The 27,911-nt window shown below is 45.4% G+C and overlaps 1 protein-coding gene across 1 annotated transcript in view; it reads left to right on the forward strand.

The window, feature by feature from the left end:
* Positions 1-746: 746 nt before the first annotated feature.
* The window catches only part of C10H11orf49 (chromosome 10 C11orf49 homolog), a 132,176-nt gene continuing 105,011 nt past the window's right edge, over positions 747-27,911 (forward strand). The window contains exon 1 of the mRNA XM_044270140.1: positions 747-844. Within this exon, the coding sequence (XP_044126075.1) occupies positions 802-844 (43 nt within the window). The 5' untranslated portion in view covers positions 747-801. The remainder of the gene's footprint in view (positions 845-27,911) is intronic.

Raw genomic sequence — 27,911 nt, forward strand, 5'->3', positions numbered from 1 at the left:
TTTTTTTATATGAACGTGATATCACATGGCCTAGAAAAAAAAAGCAAGAAGGCGGCGGCGCTACTGTGAGCGCTGGTGCCTTCTCTAGCAACTGATCAGTGGGGGTCCCAGGTGTCAGAACCCCACAGATCAGATACTGATGACATCATCAGTAAAAACATCTTGAAAAACCCCTTTTACGGGTCACTGAGTTTTGGTAGAACTTTTGGTATGTCAAAGGGACATATCAAAAGTTTTGATAGGTGGGGGTCTGATTGCTGTGACGCCCACCGATCCATAGGAGACCGGAGAAGTGCTTGCATATCACGGCCTCTCTCATCACTGCAGGAGACAAGATCAATAGTAGTCTATGGGCAGGATAGGATCGGTGGGGGTCTCAGCAATCAGACCCCCACCTATCAAAACTTTTGATATGTCCCTATGACATAAGATAAGTTTTAGCAATACTCAGTGACCTTTTTAAGGGATTGTCCTTTATCTTTCAATTTGCAGTGATTTGCAGTCATCACTCACATGACCTGTATACATTTCATTTCCTCCTTTTTATGTACTTCATTGTTTTCCCTTTGTCTTCAGCTCTTGGGCTAAAGTAGCTTCTCATATGAACTCTCTGTCTACTGACCGATCGTAACTGTTGTAGGAACCTAACTGCACAGTGGAAGTTTCCCTCCGGAAGGTAGTGACGTTACACAGGAACGTACTGTTTCTATGGTTACTGGAGACGCGGCCTAATGAACCTGCGCCTTCGATCAATGACGTAACTAGAAGGAGACCTTTCTTTGAGAATACGGGAGCAGCAGGATGAGCCCGGAGCGTCTCTCACAGTCCGGTCCGGAGTACCTGGGTGAGAATCAGTCTGCATGAAGACTGTGGGGATGCGGTACAATAGTGTGCAACCTGTAAAGTGTTCCGGGTTAGGGTTGAATGAAAAGAACGAAATGCACTCCGCTGTTGAAAATACATGTGTGTGTATATGTAATATATATAATGTACACAGATACTGACATACCCTTGTGGTTACATTGAACATAGGGCTAGGACTGCCTCCCTATAAATTATGTAGATAAAGGTAGTACTGCCTCCCTGTCTCTACCTGTACATGATGTAGGTACAGATAGTACTGCCTCCCTGTCTCTACCTGTACATGATGTAGGTACAGATAGTACTGCCTCCCTGTCTCTACCTGTACATGATGTAGGTACAGATAGTACTTCCTCCCTGTCTCTACCTGTACATGATGTAGGTACAGATAGTACTGCCTCCCTGTCTCTACCTGTACATGATGTAGGTACAGATAGTACTGCCTCCCCCTGTACATGATGTAGGTACAGATAGTACTGCCTCCCTGTCTCTACCTGTACATGATGTAGGTACAGATAGTACTGCCTCCCTGTCTCTACCTGTACATGATGTAGGTATGCAGCGCCCCCCCAGTACCCAGGTGTAGGAATGGCCGAGTGGTACAGGGTGGCCGAAAATCTCCCTTTATGTTGAGTGTGCGTGTCACGGTGCTCCTACCTGGATACAGCTGGAACTCCCAGGCTTTGGCTCTGAAGCAGACAAATAGGGGGTAGTAATTGAGGGATAAAAGCAGTAACTTGAGTCCAGACCTTGCATGCAGTTGAGTAACCGCTTTACTTTCAATACATTTTCTCCAAAACTATTTACAGACTTTGTCTTGGTCCCAGCAGGCTTTAGCATTAAATTTGGCAGGCAAACTCAACTCTGCTACATCTGTTGCTCTCTGACTCTGCTGTACTGACAGGCCGGCTGTATAACTCAGCTTCTTCTGTAGTCTGACTCTTGATTAGGTTATGTCGGGGAATCTCTCTCCTGGCTCCTAAGGTTTCAGGCTTCTTCCTCCAGGGCCAGGAGAGCTGAGGGTGCTCTGGCTGACTTGGCTAGGGTAGGGCACGTCCAGCAGAGACGTGCCCTGCTGCACACCTTACCCCTAGCAGGGGGTAAGCTAGAACTGACTAGAAACTGGGACCCACCCTTCCTGCAGGAAGTAGGACTCGCCCACACCTTCAGAGAGGGGGGCTAGAATGGAATGGAAAGCGTAATTCTACCTAACTGTAGCTCTGCCATTTACGCTGCCACCTGCTGGTGAACCAGACACATTACATTTGAACACAACAGTTACATAGAAATAGAAATGCACAGTGTAGTGGATCTGAAATAAGTACACAAGATGACATTATATTAGACAGTAGCGGGGTGAAGAAGTGGTAATGCCACTCTGGGGCGTTACAGGTACAGATAGTACTGACTCCCTGTCTCTCCCTGTAAATGATGTAGGTACAGATAGTACTGTCTCCCTGTCTCTCCCTGTAAATTATGTGGATACAGATAGTACTGACTCCCTGTCTCTCCCTGTAAATGATGTAGATAAAGATAGTACTGCCTCCCTGTCTCTCCCTGTAAATGATGTAGATACAGATAGTACTGCCTCCCAGTCTCTCCCTGTAAATGATGTAGGTACAGATAGTACTGCCTCCCAGTCTCTCCCTGTAAATGATGTAGGTACAGATAGTGCTGCCTCCCTGTCTCTCCCTGTAAATTATGTAGATAAAGATAGTGCTGCCTCCCTGTCTCTCCCTGTAAATTATGTAGATAAAGATAGTGCTGCCTCCCTGTCTCTCCCTGTAAATTATGTAGATAAAGATAGTGCTGCCTCCCTGTCTCTCCCTGTAAATTATGTAGATAAAGATAGTGCTGCCTCCCTGTCTCTCCCTGTAAACAATGGAGGTACAGACAGTACTGCCTCCCTGTCTCTCCCTGTACATGATGGAGGTACAGATAGTACTGCCTCCCTGTCTCTCCCTGTAAATGATGGAGGTACAGACAGTACTGCCTCCCTGTCTCTCCCTGTAAATGATGGAGGTACAGACAGTACTGCCTCCCAGTCTCTCCCTGTAAATGATGGAGGTACAGACAGTACTGCCTCCCTGTCTCTCCCTGTAAATGATGTAGGTACAGATAGTACTGCCTCCCAGTCTCTCCCTGTAAATGATGGAGGTACAGACAGTACTGCCTCCCAGCCTCTCCCTGTAAATGATGGAGGTACAGACAGAACTGCCTCCCAGTCTCTCCCTGTAAATGATGGAGGTACAGACAGTACTGCCTCCCAGCCTCTCCCTGTAAATGATGGAGGTACAGACAGAACTGCCTCCCAGTCTCTCCCTGTAAATGATGGAGGTACAGATTGTACTGCCTCCCAGTCTCTCCCTGTAAATGATGGAGGTACAGATTGTACTGCCTCCCAGTCTCTCCCTGTAAATGATGGAGGTACAGATAGTACTGCCTCCCAGTCTCTCCCTGTAAATGATGGAGGTACAGATAGTACTGCCTCCCAGTCTCTCCATGTAAATGATGGAGGTACAGATTGTACTGCCTCCCAGTCTCTCCCTGTAAATGATGTAGGTACAGATAGTACTGCCTCCCAGTCTCTCCCTGTAAATGATGGAGGTACAGATAGTACTGCCTCCCTGTCTCTCCCTGTAAATGATGTAGGTACAGATAGTACTGCCTCCCAGTCTCTCACTGTAAATGATGGAGGTACAGATAGTACTGCCACCCTGTCTCTCCCTGTAAATGATGGAGGTACAGACAGTACTGCCTTCCAGTCTCTCCCTGTAAATGATGGAGGTACAGATAGTACTGCCTCCCTGTCTCTCCCTGTAAATGATGGAGGTACAAATAGTACTTTCCTGGTTTGTAAACTTATGTTTTTGTGTAAGAATTGTAGCTGAGAGCAAGACATGACAAGTTGAGTCGTTGCTGCACTATAAATAATCACAAGACGGCCGTCGCCTCCAGTTTGGATGACATAATAATCGTGATAGCAGCTAATAATATTATTAAAGGAGTTGGTGTGAAATCCATTTCTCTTAGTAGATTTCAGAAAGCAGGTTTTCATCATGATGTTGTCCTGCAGAAAACACACTAAATTGTCTGGAAAATTCAAGGGATTTTGGCGGAGCAGTGGGAATAATAGAGCCGCAATCCTGGGATGTGTCTAGCTCTTTCATGATGTTCTTAGCTCCGTTACGTGGGTTCACATCAGAGTGAGTCACTGAGGGAAGTTCATATAGAGGCCCATAAATCTAATTATAACAAAACCGTCCTGAGGGACTCTTTCTTTGGAGGCCTTAAAGGGGTTTTCCGGCACAATAACAATTGCTGGAAAAGTGCTCAGAGTGACTTAAAGGGCTTCTCTTGAAGATCCTGCTGTGTGTTGGTTCGACGAGGGACGATAGTCTGCTCAGTACTTACCTCTCCGCCGATACCTCTGCTGTGTTCCCGAGTCTTCCTGTTCAGCTGCCTTTACAGTATATTCGTTCAGTTCCGGTGGTCATGTGAGTGAAGCAGAGATGGTGGGATCTTTGGCATGGCAGAGGGGTAGGTACTGAGCAGACCTCCACAGGTTAGCACACAGAACATAATAACATAACACCCTAGCGGTCCCAATCAGCTTCTGTTCAGACACGGCTCTGGACCTCCATATACCTGATCAATGGAGGTCAGACACCCGTCACCCCCGCCACTCTGCTGTTTGAAGAGGCTGAGCCCCGCGGCCTCCTCACATCACACCAAACACAGCGCCTTACATTGTTTAGTGACTGTACTTGGTATTGCAGCTTAGGCCCATTCCCTTGAATGGGACTAAGGTGCACATAGGCCATGTGGCTGTCACTGGCGCAGGAAGAGGCCGCGGCTCTCACCGCAGTACTGGGGTCTAACAGGAAGGGGCGCTGGAAGTTGAACCTCCATCGATCCTGAGGATAAGACATTCGGACATCTCATTTAAAGGGGTTATCCAAGGCCTGTAATGCCTCACACAGATAATACTTACTTCGCCCCCCGGGACTGCGTCGCTTCTGATGCCGGCACAGCCGCCGCTGCATCTCACCGTCACACGGATGAAAACATCCGACGATGGGGGCAGCCACTAGCAGGGTGACGCTAGGTAGTCTCATTCCCGACGTGGCCTGCTATCATTTATATCCGTGCGACCTTCAGAAGCGACGCGGGTGCCAGGGAGCCAGGTAAGTCTGTGTTAGGGGCCCGGGCATATGTGGGGGGCATTATAGGCCTTGGATAACCCCTATAAGCCTCTCTTAGCGCACTTCCACCAGTAACTAGTCATGGGGGGCGGTGAGGGTAACTAGTCATGGGGGGCGGTGAGGGTAACTAGTCATGGGGGGCGGTGAGGACTTACAGGCCAGCTCCCAATGACTGTACATGAGATTCATGCGGTGTATTTTATATTGTTGGACTGCACTGTACGTATTTATGTTTTTCGGACTGCATTTTGTATTGTTTAGAGGTATTTGTTTCCTATTTTCAGTGTATTGATGTGCAGAAAAGCATTTATAGTGTTTTGTTTATTTTTTTCATAAATTGAGCATGCGAGCGGATCGGCACTGGAAACTCTGGATAAAGCGAAGCCCTTCCTTGCATGTGATGTTAGACGGACAAATTGTTATTCGCTCTTGTTGAAGTCATCAGGGCTGGAAAGAATATACATAATCAGTGCGGGGCCCCGAATACCATATACATGATGTCATTGTTAGAGGGCACATTGCTGACAATGGTGTTTACTGTGCCTTTAAACTGACCTCTTACTAGTACTGAAGATACAGTGCGGTTTTTTGTGTGTGGGGGGGGGGGTTAATTTACTTCTATGGGAAGAGCAGTCGGGATTCTATGAAAATTGTTCCTACTCCTTTATTAGAGACAGAATTGAAGGAGTCCTTGGTGTCAGGTAGCCAGTGCGGCTAGAAACGGCTTATACGGGATGACCGTGGATTTTAATAGATCTGCTCATGTAGTTACTTACCTCATGTATATCTTTTTTTTTTTTTTCGATTTGGACTCTCCTGAACCATTTCCACCATATAAACCAATCCCCCTGCTTTGTTTCCCTCCTGTATGTAGCACTTCCTGTTGCTGCATCCAACCAAACCCATGATGCACTTCTGCTTTCTCTGCCACGGTTCCAGCACCGCCCCTAACCACGCCCATCCAGTTTATAGCTCCTCCCACCCAGCTAATTTTATAGACATCCGCTTATCACTGCCCCGCCTATGGACATGACATCACAGGAGCTAAGAGCGAGCTGCATGGACATGGTCATGTGACCACAGCAATAAAGTGAAAAGAATACATTACAAAATGATAGCTACTTTCATAAATGATGTTAAAGGGGTTGTCCAGCCATTATTAGTGATGCCCTATCGTCGGGATAGCTCATCAATATCTGATCGGCAGGGGTCGGACACCGGGACCCCCGACGTTCAGCTGTTCATTACACTGCAGTGTCGGACGCCCGCCAATCAGATATTGATGACCTATCCTGATGGTAGGTCATCAATATTAACGGCTGAACAACCCCTTTAATGCAAACAGGAAAACCCCTTTAAAGGCAGTCTGCCATCTGGAAATTGTCCTTGTAGGACTAGCTTAGCTGAATGTTGCATCATATGTTGCATCATTCTGGAGAAAAAGTACTTTTAAGACCGTATGCAAATGAGAAGTTAAGTGCACCGAGGGCGGGCCCAAGTCTCTGGGCACCCTTGCTCCTCCTGCTTCCTCTGCCAGCTCCTCCCCCTCCTTCTTGATTGACAGGGCCAGACGAGATGACTATGCAGGAACGTGTCCCTGTCAATCAAGGAGGGGGAGGAGGAGCTGGCAGAGCAATGTGTTTCTGTAGGCTGCCATTCCCCCGAAGGATGAGAAGACCTATACCACCGATATACAGATGCCGTCTGAATACACCCGTTCCTGCTTTCATATTTATTTAAAAGGGCTGTTGACTTGTCCTCAATATCTGAGATATCCAGCACCGACACTGATCAGCAGTTTGAAGAGGCCGAGTAGCACTGGTGAACGCTGTGGCCTCCTTACAGCACGCCACTCACGGCGCCATTCATTGGATACTGGCTGTTCTTGGTACTGCACTCTCTTGAATGGGACTGAGCTGCGCCTAGGCCATCTGACCGATTTAAGAAAAGGTTGCGCCTCTTCGAACAGCTGATCAGCGGGGTTTGTCTGGTGCCAGACCCCCACCGATCAGATATTGATGACCTGTCCTGAGGATATACCATCACTATACAGGAAAGGACGGCGCGCGCTCCACCAGAGACTTCCATGATACACAACGTGTACGCTATTTTCCATAACTGTTTGATAGGCCCCGTCACTATTAAACTCCCAGAAACCCCCTTTAACATCAATAAATGATGCCCTTTAGACCGCATGCACACATCCTTATTTTTCTATCCGCATCCAATCCGAATTTTATGCAGACCCGTTCATTTCAATGGGGGCCACAATATATGCGAAAATCTCACTGTTTGCTGTCCTCCGCATCCGTATGACCCGCAAAAAAGAGACAATCTGTCCCATTCTTTTCCGTTTTGTCGACAAGGATAGGACAGTTCTACAGGAGTTAATAAGAAAAAATGGTGGCGTGCTCATGGCCGCTGTTTGCGGGCCGCAGCACGGATACGGTGGTGTGCATGAGACCTTATAGAGACTCTTCGAACTTCATATCTCGGAAAAAAAATATATATAATTGTTGGAATTCAAAAAAAAAATATGTTTATACCCCTTCCCCGAGTTTTGCTCATCCAGCAATGTCCCCACCTCTCCTCGCTCTGCAGTAACGCCAGCTTTTCTTCTCCGTCTTTGCGGTTCTCATCCCGTAAGTGAGCGTTCCCAGGGACAAAAGCAGTTACTAAAGTCAATGTTTGCCTACTTTCCAGGGTTCACTTTCTTTTCATTTTCAAAGAAATGTCAGATTGTCATTTCTCTTAGATGTCAGCGTGGTATGAGCGCGTGAAGCGCGGGCCATTGTTGCCGTGGCTTACTGCGGGTTTTATTATTTTAGACATACTGTAGTAAAACTCCTAAGACAGGAGTAACGCGTTCCAGATTGTTATCGTTCTTGCGCTGGGGCCAGGGGCGAGAGGTTTCTCTTTTTCTAAATGAGTTTTGTGCGTGTGGTTTGGACCGTCTTTGCATGCTCGTTGTCTTCCCACATCGTTGTCTTTATGGCGGCTGGAAGTATTCAGTGGGTGAGCCTCCGCTGTCCTTTCAAGGGGTTAGAGACAGAGCCGAAACCATTGGTAAAGCTGTCGGGGTCTGTTCCAGCGATCTGAGGTTAGCTGTCCACCCTGGGGTCGTCGGCCTTCATGTTCTTTCTACCCACTAAGTTAAGGAGATGGAAAAAGCTCTTCGGCGTTACCGTAGTTCCCATAGATGATATTTGCTAAAAAAACTAAACCTAAATTGTCCCCTGGAATGTTAAATATATATTATCCCTAGCGGTCACTTCCTCCCTCATGTAGGCAGTGGATACTAGTGGTCTTGGTGATCAGAAGTGGTCCACAGCCTTAGCATAGGATTGGTTAGTGATATGGGCTTGGGGACTAGTAATCCCCAAAATTCTGCAGCCCTTTCTGTGTTGTCCCAGTTCCACGGACCTTCTAGTCACACGTCTGGACCTAGTGCCGCTGCTCAGCCTCCTTGACTTCAATAGAGGAATGCCGACGTAGTACTGGTGGGACGAGCATAGTGGTCGGTTTTCTTCTAAAGGTCCCAATACACTGAAATGAATTCCAAACCAATGAGCTTTTCACACGACCGTATCCATTTTGCGGTCCATGTGCATCCCGCACTTTTTGCGGGCCCTATTGTAACATTGCCTATTCACGGACAAGAATAGGACATGTTCTATTTTTTTTACGGGACCATGGAACGGACGTACGGTTGCGGTGGAAATGAATGGGTCACCGTGTGATCCACAAAAAATGCGGATCGTGTGAAAAGCCCCCAAAAGACACGCCACCCAAATTGCCCCAGTGATGCAAATAAATGTCAAACCTATGTCTGGACAAACATGAAAAATCAGCCACCACGTTATAACAGTGCATCCCAGGCCACAAAAATTAAATTATTATTCATAATAATAATAAAAACACATAAAATAGTGTCATAATAATAACGTAATGAAGCGCAGACCGGCAAGAGCCCCTTCCTCCACAGACAGAGCCGTATATTATACTTAGGCTACCTTCAGACTTGCGTTGTTAATTCCGATATTGAAATCCGGCAGAGGATCTCAATACCGGAATGAAACAGATCCGTTTTTTTATTTTGCACATCAGGATGCGGTTGTGTGAAATCAAAGTGGGAAAAAACGGAATCGTCACTAAATACATTGAAAGTCAATGGGTGATGGATCCAGTTTTTTTAGGCTCCTAAAAGGATCCGTCACCATTGACTTGCATTGTTTGCAGTGCCAGATCCGTTTTTTTTCCCGTTTTTATGACTGGACACAAAACCGCAGCTTGCAGTGGTTTTATGTCCGGTCACAAAACGGAATGCTGCCGGAACGGAAGACATCCGGATGCATCCTGAACGGATCCCCTATCCATTCAGAATGCACGAGGACTAAACAGAAACGTTTTTTTCCGGTATTGAGATCCTCTGCTGGAAAACAACAACGCAAGTGTGAAAGTAGCCTAAGTAGTTAGTAACACCAAAAGGGTAATACTTCAGTAATTACAACTACAATGTACCTTGCGGTTATATCCCTAAGGACACGCGTATGGAACCACTTACAAAGTGCGCTATATAATAACATATGTCTATGATACCAATAATCACATACTGTATATGCTGGTATAGACACCGGGATACCTATAAGTAGTGGCAGTGGGAGGGAACCCACGTCCGCCCCATGCGCGGTTCAGCTTAACGGAAGCGTTTTTGGTGAACCTTGCCGGATCCAGCAAAAACGCTAGTATGAAAGTAGCCTAACACGCCTTCCCCTGGGCTGCCAAACGCGTCTCGGGGCGGACTGTGGACTCCTTCCACTTTCATTGAGCAATGCTAAGAGAGATTCCATGACAGGCTCCTAGTTGGGGCTGCAGACTGGATTAAGGACTAGAGTGGGCACTTTGAGGGGCTGTTTAGTGGATGTTATGATGGATCCCTTTAAAGCTGCACTGTGTCCGTCACCAGACGGGATCAGAGTCAGGAATGACCCAGCCTCTGCTGAAACCACATCCTGATGAATGCCAAGCAATCAGCCCTCGGTGGCCATCAGCATCCCCAGAGTCACCCCGCTGAGTCAGAAAGCATGAGATGGGTCTTTGTGGTCGGGGCTGAGAACGTTGCGATGCTCTGCTTCTCCCGGCATAGAAATGACTTTTCCATGTTCCTGAAGGTGAAGAGAAACGAAGCCACGGACCCCGAAGAGATGACGTTACCGGGTTCTTTTCTGCAGACAGACCCCGAGAGATAAAGTAGTTTTCCCCCCGTCTTCTAATTATTACTATTGTGCTGTGAAACCTAATGCGCTGCGGTGCAGCTGTTCTGAATTGTTGTAGGAGATCGGATATCTCATCATATTAACCTTTAATCAGGGAGCTCTGCCCAGACCTCTGGGATCCCTCCTTTACATGACATAAGTCTGGCTGGCCTGATGTTTGCTTGGAATCCCAAAGCGAGCTCCTGGCTTGAAGGGATGTTGATCTAATATTGCATTTGGATTAATATTAAATTCTTTTCTTTGTAAATACCTAAATTTTGACACGAGGAAGCCACAGCCAGACGGGAGAGGAAGTATCTCATGGCGGCCTTTCAGATAGACCCGTGTCATTGTAATAATGACAAGGCTCCTCATGGGGTTCTGGCTTGGGGTCTTCGGATCTGGCAAATTAATTGGGGGAGATTTATCAAAATGGTGTAAAAGAAAACTGCCTTAGGGTACTTTCACACTAGCGTTATTCTTTTCCGGCATTGAGTTTCATCCTAGCGGCTCAATATCGGAAAAAGAACTGATCAGTTTTATCCTAATGCATTCTGAATGGAGAGTAATCCGTTCAGGATGCATCAGGATGTCTTCAGTTAAGTCATTTTGACTGATCAAGCAAAAGAGAAAACCGCAGCATTGATACGGTTTGATCTTTGGCCAAAAACACTAAAGACTTGCCTGAATGCAACTTTTTTCCATAGGAATGTATTAGTGCCGGCAATTTAAAATACCGGAATGCCGGATCACTCCTTCCAGTCTGCACATGCGCAGACCAAAAAAAAGGTTAAAATAATAAATGCTGGATCCGTTTGGCTGGATGACACTGGAAAGACGGATGCAGCATTTCAATGCATTTTTCTGACTGATCAGGCATTTTTTAGACTGATCAGGATCCTGATCAGTCTTACAAATGCCATCAGTTGGCATATGTTTTGCCGGATCGGCAGGCAGTTCCGGTGTAAAAAGCCGGTCTTTGTAAATGACCCCCAGTGCCTTTAAAATGAAGCAACTTTTGAAATAGTCTTTGAAATTCTCCAATGTGTCTGCAGCTGTGTGTTCCCATGGTTACAGACTACAAACAAACCCTGTGTAGTCTGATCCTGCAGTCATGTTGCCTATGATTAGTAAAAAAAAAAATCTATGGAATCAGTTCTTGCCTCAGTTCCTTCACGGACCCATAGACTTCATTGGGCGTGTTTGGGCCGCATCATGGACTGTCTCCGTGATTTGTCCACTGATCCACAGTTTGTTGACACATTAGCGGTTTTCCACTAACACATTTAAAGTCAATGGGTGCATGTGTGGAGAAGACGGACAGCACACGCCTGTGAGCCACTGAAGTGTGAATGAGCCCTTACATAGCTATTGACTGAACACTCCTTCGGTCAGCAGTCATTCTGCCGGAGGCTGAGCATGTATGTATTCTCATTCGGCACAGGGGATCACACTGCTGCCAGTCAACTCAGTGGATAACTTATCCTCCTAAAAAAAACGCAAGGATCAGGCATGTTGGAATTTAAGCATCTGCCGCCGTTGAAAAGTCGGGTCTCCACCATACACATTAGATGGTTGGCTGGTTCTGTTGAGATCGGCGGGTTCCTGACATTCATCTGATGTGTATGGTCTCCCTAAAGTGTAGGATGATCATATCTCACCTTAGAAGGAGGATATAAGAAGAGCGGTTTTCATATCACACGATATTGAGGTACAGAATTTTTGTATCAACGTGTAAGGCCTCATGCACACGAGCGTATTTTCGGTATCCGACCTGCATTTTTTGCAGATCAAATGCAGACCCAGCCATTTCTATGGGGCTGCAAAAAATTTGGACGACACATGGATGTTATCCTTCTGCGTCCGTGCTGCAGATGATAGAACTTGACTAGTCAAGAATATTCAATTTTGTAATGGAACCCCCTGCAAAAAGAGTGGGATGATTCACATGGACCGCATCTGTATTTTGCAGACTGCAAAATGGATATGGTCGTGCGTAGGAGGCTTAAACCTGTCGCATCTGCTGGCCCCATAGATACCTTTGGGACTTCAGCAGGGGTGCACCACCAATGAGGCCAGGTGAGGCGATTGCCTCAGGTAGGGGCAAGAGGGGGGCAGCGGAAGGGCCATGGGCAATGAGCGCTTTCATTGTGGCAAAGGGGTTAGGTTAAGAAATTGGCATTGGGGGGGGGGGGGCGCCGTTTCCGTTTTCGCCTCAGGCAGCAGAGGGCTAGGTGCACCCCTGGACTTCCCATCGCTCAATTCGGATCTTTATTTTGCAACCCGTAGACGGTTCACAGCAGGTTTTACCGCAGCTCCACCATGGATATATCACGCCGTCTCCATTTCAAGGGATTTCTTTCACTCCTCTAACTGTAAACACTCTTATCTGCGCCATTCATCGTCTTTGTTCTCCTACATGAGCATGTCGCAGGCAGGCCCTCTTCTCTGAAGTTTTCCCAGAGCACGCCACTATCATTGCAGCCTCTTTGAGCTCAACCCCATTTGTCATCATTAAAGAACTTTACTATCACAACACGCGGTTTAAGTCCAATCCCTGTCATCAGCGCTCGCAAATCTCCCAGTAAAAGTTTACTTTGCAAGAACACGGCAGAAAAGAAATCCTGTTTGCCAAGAGATTTTTTTCTTGTTATTTTCATTCTTGTCTTCAAAGCGTCCTTCGTTCCCCCAGCGCTGGGAGCCTGTCCCCAGCTGTCCCATTGTGCGGCGCGGGCTCTTGTTAGCACCAGGGAGATTACAGGTAATTGTGATAAAGCAACAATGCTGTGTTTCGGCAATCACATTCAGAGGGCTCCAGGCCGCCCCGGGCGATCCTATCAGATGTACATTAGTCGCAGAGCCTGAGTTTGCTCTCTCTCATGTTCTCTCTGATCTTAAAAGCTACACCTGGGGCTTTGGGTTTAGAAGTAAAGCAGGGCAGGTACATAAGGGCGGGGGCCCACCGGCTCTATGACTGACGGGTTGATGTGTGTTTGTGTCACCGATCCATAGTCGCCAAACTTGAATAAATGCAGAGAAGGCCTCATACACCCTCCAGGGATGCTTGTTGCACCCCTCATCTCACTTACAACAGATGTATTTGATCTTTAGCAGTAGAAAAAGATACGACACATAAAAGGGCTAGGACATTCGAGAAGATCGGAGACAAGAACGGTACTCATAACTCACACGATACGGTTATGTCCCAAAGCCGTAAGGACATGAAACAGACTGATTATCTGTTTTTTGGAGAGACGTTACTACACTAGACTATACAAGTCATCGGGAATGTATCGGTGCAAGTCACAGCCGTTGAGATCAGATTTTAAAGGGGTTTTCCAGGTTCCTGATATTGACGATGCATCCTCAGGATGGGTAATTAATATCCTATCAGTAAGGGTCAGACACTCCGCACCCACCCCGATCAGCTGTTCCCTATAGCTTCTGGTACTAGAAGTAGCACTGTGAACGGAACAGGAAGCACAGCTCCATTCAAAGTGTAGTGGCCGTGTCGGGGTACTGCAGCTTAGCACCCACTAAAGCGTATAGGAGATGAGCTGCAGTAACCAAGTACAGCCACTACACTTTGAACAGAACTGTGCTTCCTGTTCCATTCACTGTGCTAGTTCTAGTGCCGGAGGCTGCAGGGAACAGCTGATCGGGGTGGGTGCAGGGTCTCGGGCCTCCATCGATTGCGTATTAACTATTCTTCATTCTAAAGGGTATTTTCATTAATTACGCTAGCCCCCATTCCTCCTTGGATAGTTTTTTTCATTTCAGATTTACCATATTTTTCATACTATAAGACGCACCTAGGATTTGGAGGCGGAAAATAAGAAAAAATATATATTTTTCATCAGCCCTCCGATCGGAACCCCATTCTTTATCAGACTTCAGATCAGACCACAAAATTAGACCTCTAAGCTCCATCAGCCTCAGATCAGACTGCCCAAGCTCCATCAGACCTCAGATCAGACCGCCCAAGCTCCATCAGCCTCAGTTCAGACCCTCTAAGCTCCATCAGCCTCAGATCAGACCCTCATCAGACTGCCCAAGTTCCATCAGACCTCAGATCAGACCGCCCTAAACTCCATCAGCCTCAGTTCAGACCCTCTAAGCTCAATCAGCCTCAGATCGAACCCCCCCATTAGCCTCAGCACTTCCACTCACAGAGCCTCCTGCATGCTGATGACTGCTTCCATAATGAAAGTGGTCATTAGTATTCAGACTATATGCTACTTTCCCCTCAATTTTGGGGGGGGGGGGGGGGGAGTGCATCTTATAGTCTGAAAAACAGGGTACCTAATTTTTCAGTTTTCTCTTATCCCCCATGCTTGAATGGACATGTGACACTAACCACGCTTCTTGTTCTTACTAATAACGGTTGTGCCTTCTACATTACAAGGCTCCAATGCAGGACGTATCCTATGGCAGCTAAATATCAAATAGATTTGCCACAGGGTGCAATGGTAGGATAATAACTGTAAATTATGGCAGCTCTGATAAATGGTGGTATTTGTTGAAAGTGATATCTGTTGGGGGGATACGTTTATATCATTTAAATTAGTGGCACAACCCTTTTAAAAGGGTTGTGCAAGAATGAAGTCTCCCCCCCCCACCAAACACACGCACACACACTCTACCGGACCAGTACAGGACTGGTTGCCCTTACGTCATGACTAATGGTCACATGATGCAGAGGTATCCGGTCTCAAATAGGATGTTGAAAGCGAGGGAGCCCAGCAGAGCATCGCAGGCCCACAGAAGAATGATCGGGGAAGCCAGCGCCGGGAAGCAGGTAAGCAAGCTTCTCTTTACGGGTCCGGTAAAGTATTGAGGGTTGCCAAAACCCACTTATTTTTGTACAACCCATTTAATTACTTATCCTGAGGATAGATCATCAGTAGGAAGAGCCTGGAAAACCCCTTTAAGCCTAAATCTGGATATACATATTCAGGTAGTTTGGCCAACAGCTTTCTCTCCTGACTCTATACACGTTCGGTTTATCCGTGTGTATGATATCAATAGCGAGAGGACAGTGAGAGACCTCTGTCGGGGGTTCACCATACACATCAAAATAACACACTAATGTCTAAGGCCCCTATATATATAGATACCTGGACCACTATATGGGGGCATACATTTAAATAATCAGTTTGAAGCCCGTTCAGAACCCAACTGCCTCAAAAGCCGAATAGGCACAGGCTGGGTTATGTACTTTACATTCTGAGCTGAACTACTCCACCCATCAAGACTTATCTTGTCCCTCCTATTTATTTTCCCATTGTTTTATCAGATTTCACTCGGGCCCCTCTTCAGGGCCATGCCCATTTTCTGCCAGCTCTGCACATGTGAGCACGCACCATTAGAATCAAAGCGCTGGCGAGCAAGAGCTTGTACACTTGTAAAGTCCAGGAATATACAGTGGCACTGCCATTAAAGCTTTTCAAGCGAGAACTGAAAAGGGTCCCTGAGTTAGGATTGTGAGGCGACAGAGCGTCTCGGTACTTGGCAGGATAAAAAGACCTTCATTCTTCCGAGGCTGAAATAAAATGAACTCCTACAGAGTAGCTGGACCAGCAAAGAAGGGGGGCTAGCTCAGCGCTCCTGAAGAAAACAGTCCTCTGGCCGAGCTCCCTTCTCCTAATCAAACATGCTTGACACGGACTCATTGAAGGGTTCTCCTGACACTTTTTTGTGGTGGATGTAAAGGGCAGTAATTAGTCTTTACCAATCTCCAGTGGCACAGCCCAGGCTCTTTTCATGGCAGCTTGTATCACACTGCGGTTCTTTGGGAACACAGTGTCCAAAGATGTTTCTCTCGCACTCTTGCTCCTTTTACTTCTATGGTGGCAGTCGTTTTATTGCGTAAATCTTGTATGGCACTAAAGCAAGGGAATTCAGATTTTGCAGGAATATTTTTTGAGAGCCTTTCTTTCCTTTTTCTACCCAGGCCAAAGGTCACTTTTTGCTCTCCTTATCTTTGAGTCCTGATGGGATTATTTCCAGAAGATACTCTTTACTCTACTGCGTCACAATCAAAATCTACAAAGAGATTAAAAAAATCCCACACAGAACGTTCAGATAATAGGAAGCGGTCATCAAGCCGAGGGGGCTAAAGGTGGCCATAGACATTAGATGAATGTCGGCCCAATCTAATGGTTATGACGCTATCCCAACAGCAGATGAAGGAAGGATCAGCCATCTTTCTTTCAAAGTAGGATGACGTATATCACCATGAGTGGCCTGGCAAGGTTCTGAAGATGCCTCTTTATGGGCTTTCTGTGGCCCATGGACAGGGTTGTCTGAACAGTAACTAAAGACACAAAGCAACTCTGATCTCAGCACTTGGCCCATTTAGGTGTACCTCTTGTGGTCTGTTAAATGGAACATTAATTATTGATATTTTGGGTAATCTCAATAATTAATATTCATAAATAGGAGTGAATCGTCTATTGATGACTCCGCCTATTTATACCTTAAAAGAAACTACCTCTGTTGCCTTATCTAATTACTAAACTAAATGCGAATTACTACTACGGCGGCGACTACTGCAATAAATGACTATACGCTGTACTTTGAATAATAAAAGGAATTTATTAAAATAATTACATGTCTACAGTCTATTATTGCTATAATTATATATATTTATATCAATGGACATATAAATATATATACTTATAGTCGCACACAGTAATACATTAACAACACTATAATACATCTAAACTACTCTAAACACAATACAATATCTTACACAATTCCACCCCAAACTCTACCTAAAAATACACTTACACACACACACGTTATTAGCAGCAACCCACCCAACCTGGCTATATACTCTGTCCCTACGGGGTAAAAAGGAGTTAAACACCACAATATCAGGGCTTAATGGTTGGGGATTGGTGGTTGTGGGCTGTGTGCAATGACAGGGGTGAAAGGGTTCAGTGGGATAATGGCAGGGATGAAAGGGTTAATGATAATCGTTGGTGGTTTAGGGTACTCGGCCAGCTTCCAGGGGTGCTCGTCTCTAGGGGATGATCTTCCAATGTATTGCTCGTTCTCCTGGGGGATGATTCTCTTGTCCAGGCTGCACGGCTTAACTGAAGAGCGCAGTGCCGCCGGACTATTTAAATCCGGCGGAGCTCGCTCCCCTGTCTTTTGAAGTAGCCGCACCTGGACATAATTGTCCAGCTATCTAGGCGGTATCTCCCTTCTGCAGGCGCCCTGGTATGCGCCTGCAGGGGGATTAGGCTGACGAGGGGGCACCCGTGACTGGGGTCATATATTGGCCAGCATAATAGAAGTATATATATCTATATAGATAATTGGGGCATACATATATATATATATATATACACACACACACACACATGTATAATACTGGGCCCACAAGGGAGACGACAATAAAGTTAGACGGAAGGGTTGGGATATATTTTCCTCCTCAACCCCACTTACTGTTGGTAACAGTTAAGGAAGGACTGAAGTATAATTCTGTCTCTTAGGTAATTAGACATCACCCATCGCAACTGACACCTCCGACCTGCCCTTCAACGTAACCAAATGTCTCCATCCATAGAATACACCGTCTTCTTCTTCTCTGGAACTTCCTAGGTTCTTTTCGGTCGATCTTCAGGTATCAGCCACTCCCAATGTAGTCTTTTTCTGACTCTGGAATGGCTTCACCCTCATAGTCTCTAGGTCGATCCACGTAGCAACCGTGGGCTGGCCTCCTCTTATTTTTGCTGTCAGTGTCGCTCTGTCAGTGTCGATCTTCAGGTATTGGCCGCTCCCACTGTCGTCTTTTACTGGTCTGACTCTAAAATGGCTTTGCCCTCCTAGTCTCTGGCAACCGTGGACTGGCCTCCTTTCAGCAAAGGCACAACTTTCTTCTGACACTTCTTCTTCCATCTTGATTGAAGTGTTGAGGTTCTCCCATGGACAGATACATAGGTCTTTACAAGGCAGGTCAGAATTTCTTGAGTAAGAGGTGATGTCATAGTACCTAAATTCTAACTGCGGGAAAGAACACCGCACTTACTAACATTCAGTCCCTCCCTTACGAACTTCACCGTTCTTGGGGTTAAAGTGGCAAATATCAAAGTAATTGAGGGGGCCTGTCCCTATAATGCCCTATTCTTGTCCCCATTCACACAAATTCCATGTTTTCACACCCCCACCCAACACTCCTAATCCCATAGAAAAACCTACAAATAATATATACAAAACAATGCATGTCCATGAGATTCCTGGCTTTAGGACTTTGTTGGAGTTATGTCCTTAGCCTCCTCCGATTAACTTTGTGAAGTTCTGGTTTAGTTGGTCCGCAAGTCTCTTGTATGATAACCAGAGCCAGAAGAACTATCACCGGGTGTATCAAAAGATTGAAGAAGGAAGTAGCCTTTGGTCTGTAGCCGAAAAGACTCTCCCACCACAAAACTTTGGAGTCTTTGTCTAATGCGGTAGCAATTGCAGTTATTTTAGTCTTGTCATGTGATAGTTGAATGATGGCCTGTTTCTCTGTCTCTTGAAGATTCAGAAGTATTTTGTCCTCTTGGCTGAAGTCTAGCAGGAGATGCTCGAGTTCTTTACCAAAGCCAAGAGGAATCTTCTGGAGTCTCACGGTAACGTCAGGGCGGATGTTGAGTCTCTTCTCCGGGGTGATCGGTGTCCTTCCTTGCTGCTCTACAATATCTAAACCTAGGACGGGACTAAGGGTGCAATACGTTCCGGGGAGGAGTTCTCCTCTCCCGGTGCAATTAGTTCCATAGATTGCATAAGACATATTTTGCCCTTGGTACCAATACCCCTGTCCCAAGTATTTCAGATGGGAGGATGGTATTGGGCTAGCCTTCATCTCACAGGACCCCTCGGTGTTCCAACACTGATGTCTAAGCACCCGATCCTGACTATCTTGACAGAGGATAGCATCATCTTTCTTCCAACATCCCTCTGTTTCAAACAGATAAGGGTGGCCTCCCCCATAGGATAGAACACCCGATGGGAGCTGTGGATGAAGTATCATCCGGTTATTTATAACAAATCCTAGGTTAATGGCACTGTATCCCTGTCTAAGATGGCCAGATACAGGTTCCGATGATGAAGCAGTGCAAGTGAGATTCCGACATCTGTGCCACTGGACCACCCACCAGTTGTTGTGATTGTCTCCAAAATAAGAGATCAGTGGACTTACCTGTTGACGGAGGTTGAATGGGACGTGGCCTCTGTACAAGGATGATACAATATGTTTAAGGTTGTCCAAGATTTCACTTGAGAAAGCTGAGCTCTATCCTGCTCCTCCAAGAGACCCACAACTAACCTTCTAAACTTCTCTCGTAGAGCAGAAGATAGAGAGGTATTGGCATCTATGTGCGAATGCTGCAAACCCTCTAGGACGTGGTTTACATCAAGCTGGGTCTTGAATCCTTCCCCAGCGTGTCGCGCAACATCTCTAAGTTTACTTCTCAGGACTTTCATATCCATAGTGTTCAGGGCGCCCACTCCCAAAGCACCGCCTATCCCCATGGCTATCAGATCTCTCCTCCCCCTGTATTTCCAGTGTCGGGGGTCATCTTTTCTTACCTCTTGCCCCGCCTCTATCCAACCTCTTATCATGTCAATTTGGTTCCTCACAAACTCCTCACATCTGTGATCCCAATGATCAACTCTGAAGTCATCCACGGAAATTCCCCAGGTGAATAGGACGAATTTTGCACCCGGGATGATCTTCCATGGGGATGACAGTTGAGGAGCTATAGGCTCTGCCAATTGATGGATAAGTGCGTTGCAAGAATCTGAATGCGGTTTCATAGGTTTGAGACCTTCCGTTTCATAGGGGATCCTCACCACCGTTACACACACTTGCCCTCTACCTTTGAACGGATACCATTGGTCACTTACTCCAGCCTGTAACACTAGTTTTCCTACGGGTTTGGATTTGGACAGATAAACCCACTGTTTAAATGTCCAGCACCCTTCATCTACTGCCTCACAAAAAAGCCATTTAAACGAACCATCTATATTGATGTCAAAGTTAATATCCCTGCCATTGGGGTCTTTCCAATCAGAAGACACATACCTATCCCGGTATTCCTCAGTCATAGGGGTACCGTCCATCCATGCATCCACTGTAGGGGTATCCACCCCATTGCATGCTAAATACCACTTCCAGGCATTAGTGTCCAACATCACCATCTGGGTATCCTGCTCCTAGTGGGCATAGGTGATGAAATAGTACCCCGTCACCTCCTGTACACAGTTGTCTCTCGTTATAGTTATCATGAAAGACTTTTTGGATGGAGATCCCTTTAACTGAGTATACCTAGGATCCTTAGCATCAGTCCATACCTTTAAAACTGTTGCTCGGTACAAGCCTTCCAGTTTTACCGGACCACCCCAGAGTTACTGCAGTTTAACTTTAACATCATTATACTGGTTCGTAAGTAATCTGTGGACACATGTCCCTGAACATAACTAGATTCCCTACTGATAATCATCTGGGAATCCCTCAACATGCAATAAGCTTTTAGGGTGCCCTTTACCGGAATGGGTCTATCAAAATATGTCCTTACCCTCAAACCATCATGGCTCTCCTTCCTTTTGAAGGTAGCTTTAAGGATATACCAGCCACTATACCAGGGCTGGCCAACCTGTGGCTCTCCAGCTGTTGTAAAACTACAATTCCCACCATGCCCGGCTGTAGGCTGATAGTTGGCGGCTTTCTGGGCATGCTGGGAGTTGTAGTTTTATAACAGCTGGAGAGCCGCAGGTTGGCCAGTCCTGCACTATACTCTTCCCTAGTGACATCTTCAGGACTCAGAGACCCTTCCTTCGTACACAACACCGTGGTAGTGTTAGCTTCCACTTGCTTGTATGGTGCAAGTGAGGGTCCCTAGACACCCATCTTTGAGATTTGATAGGTGTAGGGTCTGAGTCTTGAAAATGTCTAAATTCCTTGAGGCAGAGGACATGTAAGTCATGTTGTATGGCAGACCCATTCTCCACTGGGGTATAATGTTACATTTTTGGCAAAATCCTCTCTCTGGAAACTATACAGATACCACTGTCTAGGTGTAAAGGTGAAGTTCTCGTATGGTTCCAGGATTTTGCCAGCCAAACATTCCACCATTAAAAGACCGGGTTTACTAAGTGATATGTTGAGCCTGCCACAATCATGCTTCCCACCAGTGTCACAAGCTGGAGATCTGCCCTGTCCAGAGAATTTCTATGTCTTTTCTGGCAATTTGGTTCCATGGCGAGTCTCCATCTTGTGTTCTGTCAAGTGATAGTGAGTATGATGTCAGTACTATGGATCCACCATCTAACCCACCTTTTCCAATGGCGGGGCCGTGGGGCAAACAGTTGAATTAGATTTGGTGTGCTGTATACGTTCATCTTGAGATCTAACGTGTATAGGAACATGCTCCCTCACTTTGACCGATTTTTTTTTTTATTGTGCAGTGTATCCTGTGTACACTGCTCAATAATCATGGCCACATCCGTGAGGGATGGCTCGGTAGCTGCACTCAGCCGGATTGCAGTATCAAGGTATGGGTACTTTTCCACAGACATACGGATCATACCCTGTGGAATTACGATACCTTGATCCTTCGTAACTTTCCTGTACATAGCTTCAAACCGACTACACAGAGATAAAGGGTCATCATGTATAGTGGGCTTGAATTTAGTCAGGATATCCAGAGTAACGTCCCAATGGCCAGTTGCCAGTCTCATGAGTATGGAGAGACGTTCCTCCTTATCATAAAACTGTCAATTTTTGGGTTGCGTCCTCCCCGTTACCTCATACCTTTGTTTCGGGTGTGTAGGCAACCCTAATTTGAATAACTCCATATGATATTCGGGAGCCACTGAATATTTTTTACAATGACCCTCGAAAATATCGCATGAAGTGAACGGATCTACATTGGCATCTCCTTGCAGATTCGTAACAGGAAATTTATCCTTTCCATACTGGTGTGGATTAAATAAAGAAAGGACTATTCCACCTTTGAAACCCTGGCTACAATTCTTTTTGGGGACGTGGAAACAAAGTCTGACCACCTGACAAGCGACCTCGGCGGGGGAGGAGAAGGTATAGGTGTTATGTGCTTATCCTATACCTCCCTACCTAGTGTAGTAAGTTTCTTATTGAGACTCTTTATCCAATTTTAAATTGGTTTTTAATTGGATTTTAATTTGTCATCATTATAGTCTGTCTCCTGCATTCAACCTTACTTCGATACTATATGACAGCAATGATAATCAGTTCTACCAATTAATGCGGATTCCACAATCCCATTGATTAAGCTTGATCGTGTCTTGGCGCCCCTCCGCTAACTGTCACCCTTGCTTTCAACAACAAGCCTTTTGGGGTCACTAGCTATTCTGTTTTCTACGCACCTGCAACCTTCGCAGTATATTCCTCTACACTGCCTATTTTAGGGTGCAGCCTTGAAAGGCGACCTTCTCTAATACCTCCTCCCTTCTTTTTCATCTACCATCCACCCAATAGCTCCCTTGGCGCTCCTTAAATTCCATCTTGCTCATTTTTTGCTTCCTTTTATTTTTCCTCCTTGACCACTATACTGGTGTGGTTAGGATAAAGTTCCTTCTGTCTTTCTGGACGCGTTTGCGGATTGGAGGTGGTATATTGCCAACCTCTTCCCCATCCCCAAGTGTTGTCCTGATCCTGGATACGGCTGCTATATCTGTTCTCCCTGGGTGTTGGGGAGAACTGTAGCATCCGTTCCACCTGTCCCCATAGTGTCTAGAGCTTCGGATGTTTGATCCGTGGGAGACATCAGCACTGTTGCCGCTGTCTCCCCCTGTGCCATTCCCGAAACGCAAACCTGTTTCGTGGGCAACATGCCGTTAGCACCAGGCCCTGTGATAGATTCGAGATTACCTGTTGCAAATCCGCAATGGTCTGCGTTTTCGCAGCCAGGTCCTCTCGAAGTTGAACAATGAGTGCATCAGTTGATGCCGCACTGTTCTCGAACTGATTTATCTCAGTGTACAGTCTGAGCAGCTCCTTGTCCATGTCAGAGTAGAAACTCTCTTTTTCCGAGAGTCTAGACTCTAACACACAAATTTCTCTGCCCCTCTCGACTGTACACTGGGACTTCTCTTGCAGTTGAGTTTCTAATGTGTGTACATGTTTGATGTTCTCAACACAACAATTGCAGTGAAAGTTTGCCGTGTTGGAAACTTCCTCTGCCCTTGTTCTGCTGGTGAGTGTCTCAAGATGGTATCCTCAAAGGTGTAAACCAATTTAGCTAACATTTTGGAGCCGTTTGTTGGTTTTATTGAAAACACTTTTACTAATTCAAATTTTATCGTGAGCGTATGCCTGGTGCAATCAAAGTGGACCATAGCAGCTCTGTAGATTTGTAGAAGTGGTGGGGATGATGGGGTTCATACTCACTTTTTTGATGAGAAGCCATCTTTGGTGCTGTACTTTCTTGTCCTTGGTTGCTGCGTGGAGAAGGTCCTCTAATATCCGGAACACCTTCTCCCGACCAGCCGGACTTCTTCTGTTCAGCTCCAACGATGATGGTTCTCTCTTAGTGACGGTATGTGACGACTTCTTGCAAGTGTTCAGTGGGTGTGTAAGGCAATCAGCAAATAATTAACACACAAAAATCTGAATAGATTTAGATTCTCTGCTGTAGATTTTGGTCTGCGTTTAGCTCTGATTGAAAAATCTCGTTATCTGTCCGAACTGTCAGAAACCACTGACCTCGTCACTCTTGCCTGACTAGTTCAGAGAGTAAGTGATTTTCTTCACAAAAGCCCAACACAGACACAAATTCCTAGCAGTGGGCCTAGCTTGCCAATGTTAAAAGGAATATTAATTATTGATATTTTGGGTAATCTCAATAATTATTATATAATTATTTTATATATATATATATATATATATATATATATGAAGAAAGTCCAGTGGGAGCACCACCAGAGTACGGGTGCAAAGTCCAACACAGGGCAGTGGCAAACCCCAAAAATGTATAAAGCGAAGAAGTAGGACTGCACTCCAAAATGTGGTAAAATAGCAGTGATTTATTCACCCATGATATGGCAAGTCTTGCGACGTTTCGGCTCACAAGAGCCTTCCTCAAGCATAGTAACAGTGAAAATCAGAACATATAAAGGCATTTACAAAGTGTCCAACCCACAAAGGTGTGGTCACAATCAATTACAATTACATACATCTGGTTAAGATCAATAAAGTGCAAATATATAAAGTGACAAGTGCTAAATAATGTACAACTCTAGGGATGCCTTACCCTCAGCGAGAGCCAAAATGTGTACAATACTTTGTATAGGTAGATTCACAATTAAATAAGTGACTTATTGAATGTGGATCACAGAAACACGGCCTTCAGTGGCGATGGGGCCCACATATACCATCGCGTTCGTTGCGAGTCTTCAACTCATCAATGCGCATGTTCGCACTGACCTCATGGTGTGCGTCATAGTGTAAAATTCGCGCGCATGCGCATGAGCGCAAATTCGCGCGCACGCGTCTACGCGCAAATTCGCGCGCACGCGTCCGCGCGCAAATTCACACGCATGCGCATCATGCGATCGGCGCAAAGGCACCATTTTACTTAAGGGAATCCACCCTACAATTCTATTTGTATTATATGTGACTGTTATGTAAATAGGGAATCCACCCTACAATTCTATTTGTATTATATGTGACTGTTATGTAAATAGGATCGTTATATAAACATGCGACCGCTGTAGGGATCTCCTACAAAAGCCAGCTTCTGGACCGGGATCCCGGCGCTCCCCTGGCATTCACGGCCCCCTGGTCAGGTGTCTCGCTCGTAAGGTCGGGATCCCGGTCCAGAAGCTGGCTTTTGTAGGAGATCCCTACAGCGGTCGCATGTTTATATAACGATCCTATTTACATAACAGTCACATATAATACAAATAGAATTGTAGGGTGGATTCCCTATTTACATAACAGTCACATATAATACAAATAGAATTGTAGGGTGGATTCCCTTAAGTAAAATGGTGCCTTTGCGCCGATCGCATGATGCGCATGCGTGTGAATTTGCGCGCGGACGCGTGCGCGCGAATTTGCGCGTAGACGCGTGCGCGCGAATTTGCGCTCATGCGCATGCGCGCGAATTTTACACTATGACGCACACCATGAGGTCAGTGCGAACATGCGCATTGATGAGTTGAAGACTCGCAACGAACGCGATGGTATATGTGGGCCCCATCGCCACTGAAGGCCGTGTTTCTGTGATCCACATTCAATAAGTCACTTATTTAATTGTGAATCTACCTATACAAAGTATTGTACACATTTTGGCTCTCGCTGAGGGTAAGGCATCCCTAGAGTTGTACATTATTTAGCACTTGTCACTTTATATATTTGCACTTTATTGATCTTAACCAGATGTATGTAATTGTAATTGATTGTGACCACACCTTTGTGGGTTGGACACTTTGTAAATGCCTTTATATGTTCTGATTTTCACTGTTACTATGCTTGAGGAAGGCTCTTGTGAGCCGAAACGTCGCAAGACTTGCCATATCATGGGTGAATAAATCACTGCTATTTTACCACATTTTGGAGTGCAGTCCTACTTCTTCGCTTTATATATATATATATATATATATATATATATATATATATATATTAACCTGGGAAATATATATATATATATATATATATAATAACCTGGGGAATATTATTGGGCCACATTAAGTACTATATATATATACACACACATATACCTGTGGCACAATAAATTTATACAGACATGCATATAATACAGGGGCATATATGCATATCTATATATATGTATATACACATGTATATCACTGGGCCCACATATGCCCACAAGGGACACATGGGCAGATACTGGGGGCCGATAAAAACATACACACAGGGGATATATGTATATATTATGTAACATACATCCCAAATTGCCATTCAGGGCTAATATATATATATATATATTTATATGCATATTTTAATGGAGACATAAATACATATACAGTATATATCTAAATCTCCCCCTTCCCTCTACATGGTCCATGTCTCACCACATGTGCTTGTATTGAGCCATGCCAACTCTCAAATGAGCCCGTTGCACCACAAATATCGCTTTATCCTAATCTTAGGTTTCAAAGTTATGTCCTTGGAAATTTTTCTCCCAGGGGATGCTCAAAACTTCTCCTATTTTCTTTAAAGGGAATCACCTCCAAAACGAATTTCAAAGTAAGCATCATGCGAAAAGTAAAATAAAGATTATTTAAAAGTAAGCATTGTAGGGTAGAATCTCCAAAACATAACCCTATCTTTCTTGTGAAAATCAATTTCTTTAAAGGGGTTCTCTGAGATTTTCATATTGATGGCCCATCCTCAGGATACGTAATCAAGATCAGATTGGCGGGGGGTCCGACTCCCGATACCCCCGCCAATCAGCCGTATGAAGAGGTGTGAGCCCTTAGGCCTCTTCCTAGGCCATGTAACAGCACGTTCATCGGTTATGTGGCCTAGATGCAGCTCATTCCTATTCAAGTGCATGGGGCTGAGCTGCAATACCACTCACAGCCACTATACAATGTGAGGAGCTGGCGGCACTCACCAGAGTTCCAGTAAGCGCTGCCGCTTCCCCAAACACCCCCAACAATCTCATATTGATGACCTATCATTCTCAGACTACCTAATTAGTGCTGCCAGTGTCTGATTGTGCAGGGACAACCCCCCCCCCCCCCAAACTGGTAACCCCCAGCTGTACCTTTATTGTAGGCTGCTGGCTATTCATTCATAGCTTCTAGCAGGAGTAATATAGGAATGGCACAACATAGTCACATGGGGAATACAAGTAGTTACTAGAACAGACATGTCAGAGGAGGGGACGGGTCTCTAAGGGTACATGCACACGTTCAGGATTCATGTGCGGAGAATCCGCACTGAAATCCGCAGGTGTTCACAGGCAAATCCGTGCGGTCAATCCGCATTAATTGGTGCGGATTTGCATGCGGATTTGCATGCAGATTTTTTCAACATCTCTCTAGAACAAAAATACACCCTTTTTTAACATCATTTCCTGTGACATCATTTGAGAATCGGATTTGAGAATTACTGTACGTTGAAATCGTGATGCGATTAATTTAACACTAAATAATTTTCAACTTAAGCACTGTTATGTTCCATATTCGTTAATTCTAGCCTACTATGGAATATAGCAGTGCTAAGTAGAAATCGCCATGCGATTATTTCGTGTTATATTAATCGCATCGCGATTTCAACGTTTCAAATCCGACAGTACATTCTAGTATATGGAGACGTTCCCATGGTGATGGGGACGCTCCATTAGTACTGCTATATTCCATATATTCGGCGAATATGGAATATAGCAGTACTAAGTTGAAATCGCCATGTGATTATTTTGTGTTAAATTAATCGCATCGCAATTTCAACGTACAGTAATTCTCAAATCCGACAGTACATTCTAGTATATGGAGACGTATATTGCGTCTCCATATACTATATGTAGTATATTGCTTCCTTCTCTTGCTGCAATGAACAGACACAAAATGGTGGCTGATTCCCCTTCCTATT

The sequence above is a fragment of the Bufo gargarizans genome, chromosome 10 (genome assembly GCF_014858855.1).
Source record: "Bufo gargarizans isolate SCDJY-AF-19 chromosome 10, ASM1485885v1, whole genome shotgun sequence".
NCBI classification, from domain to species: domain Eukaryota; kingdom Metazoa; phylum Chordata; class Amphibia; order Anura; family Bufonidae; genus Bufo; species Bufo gargarizans.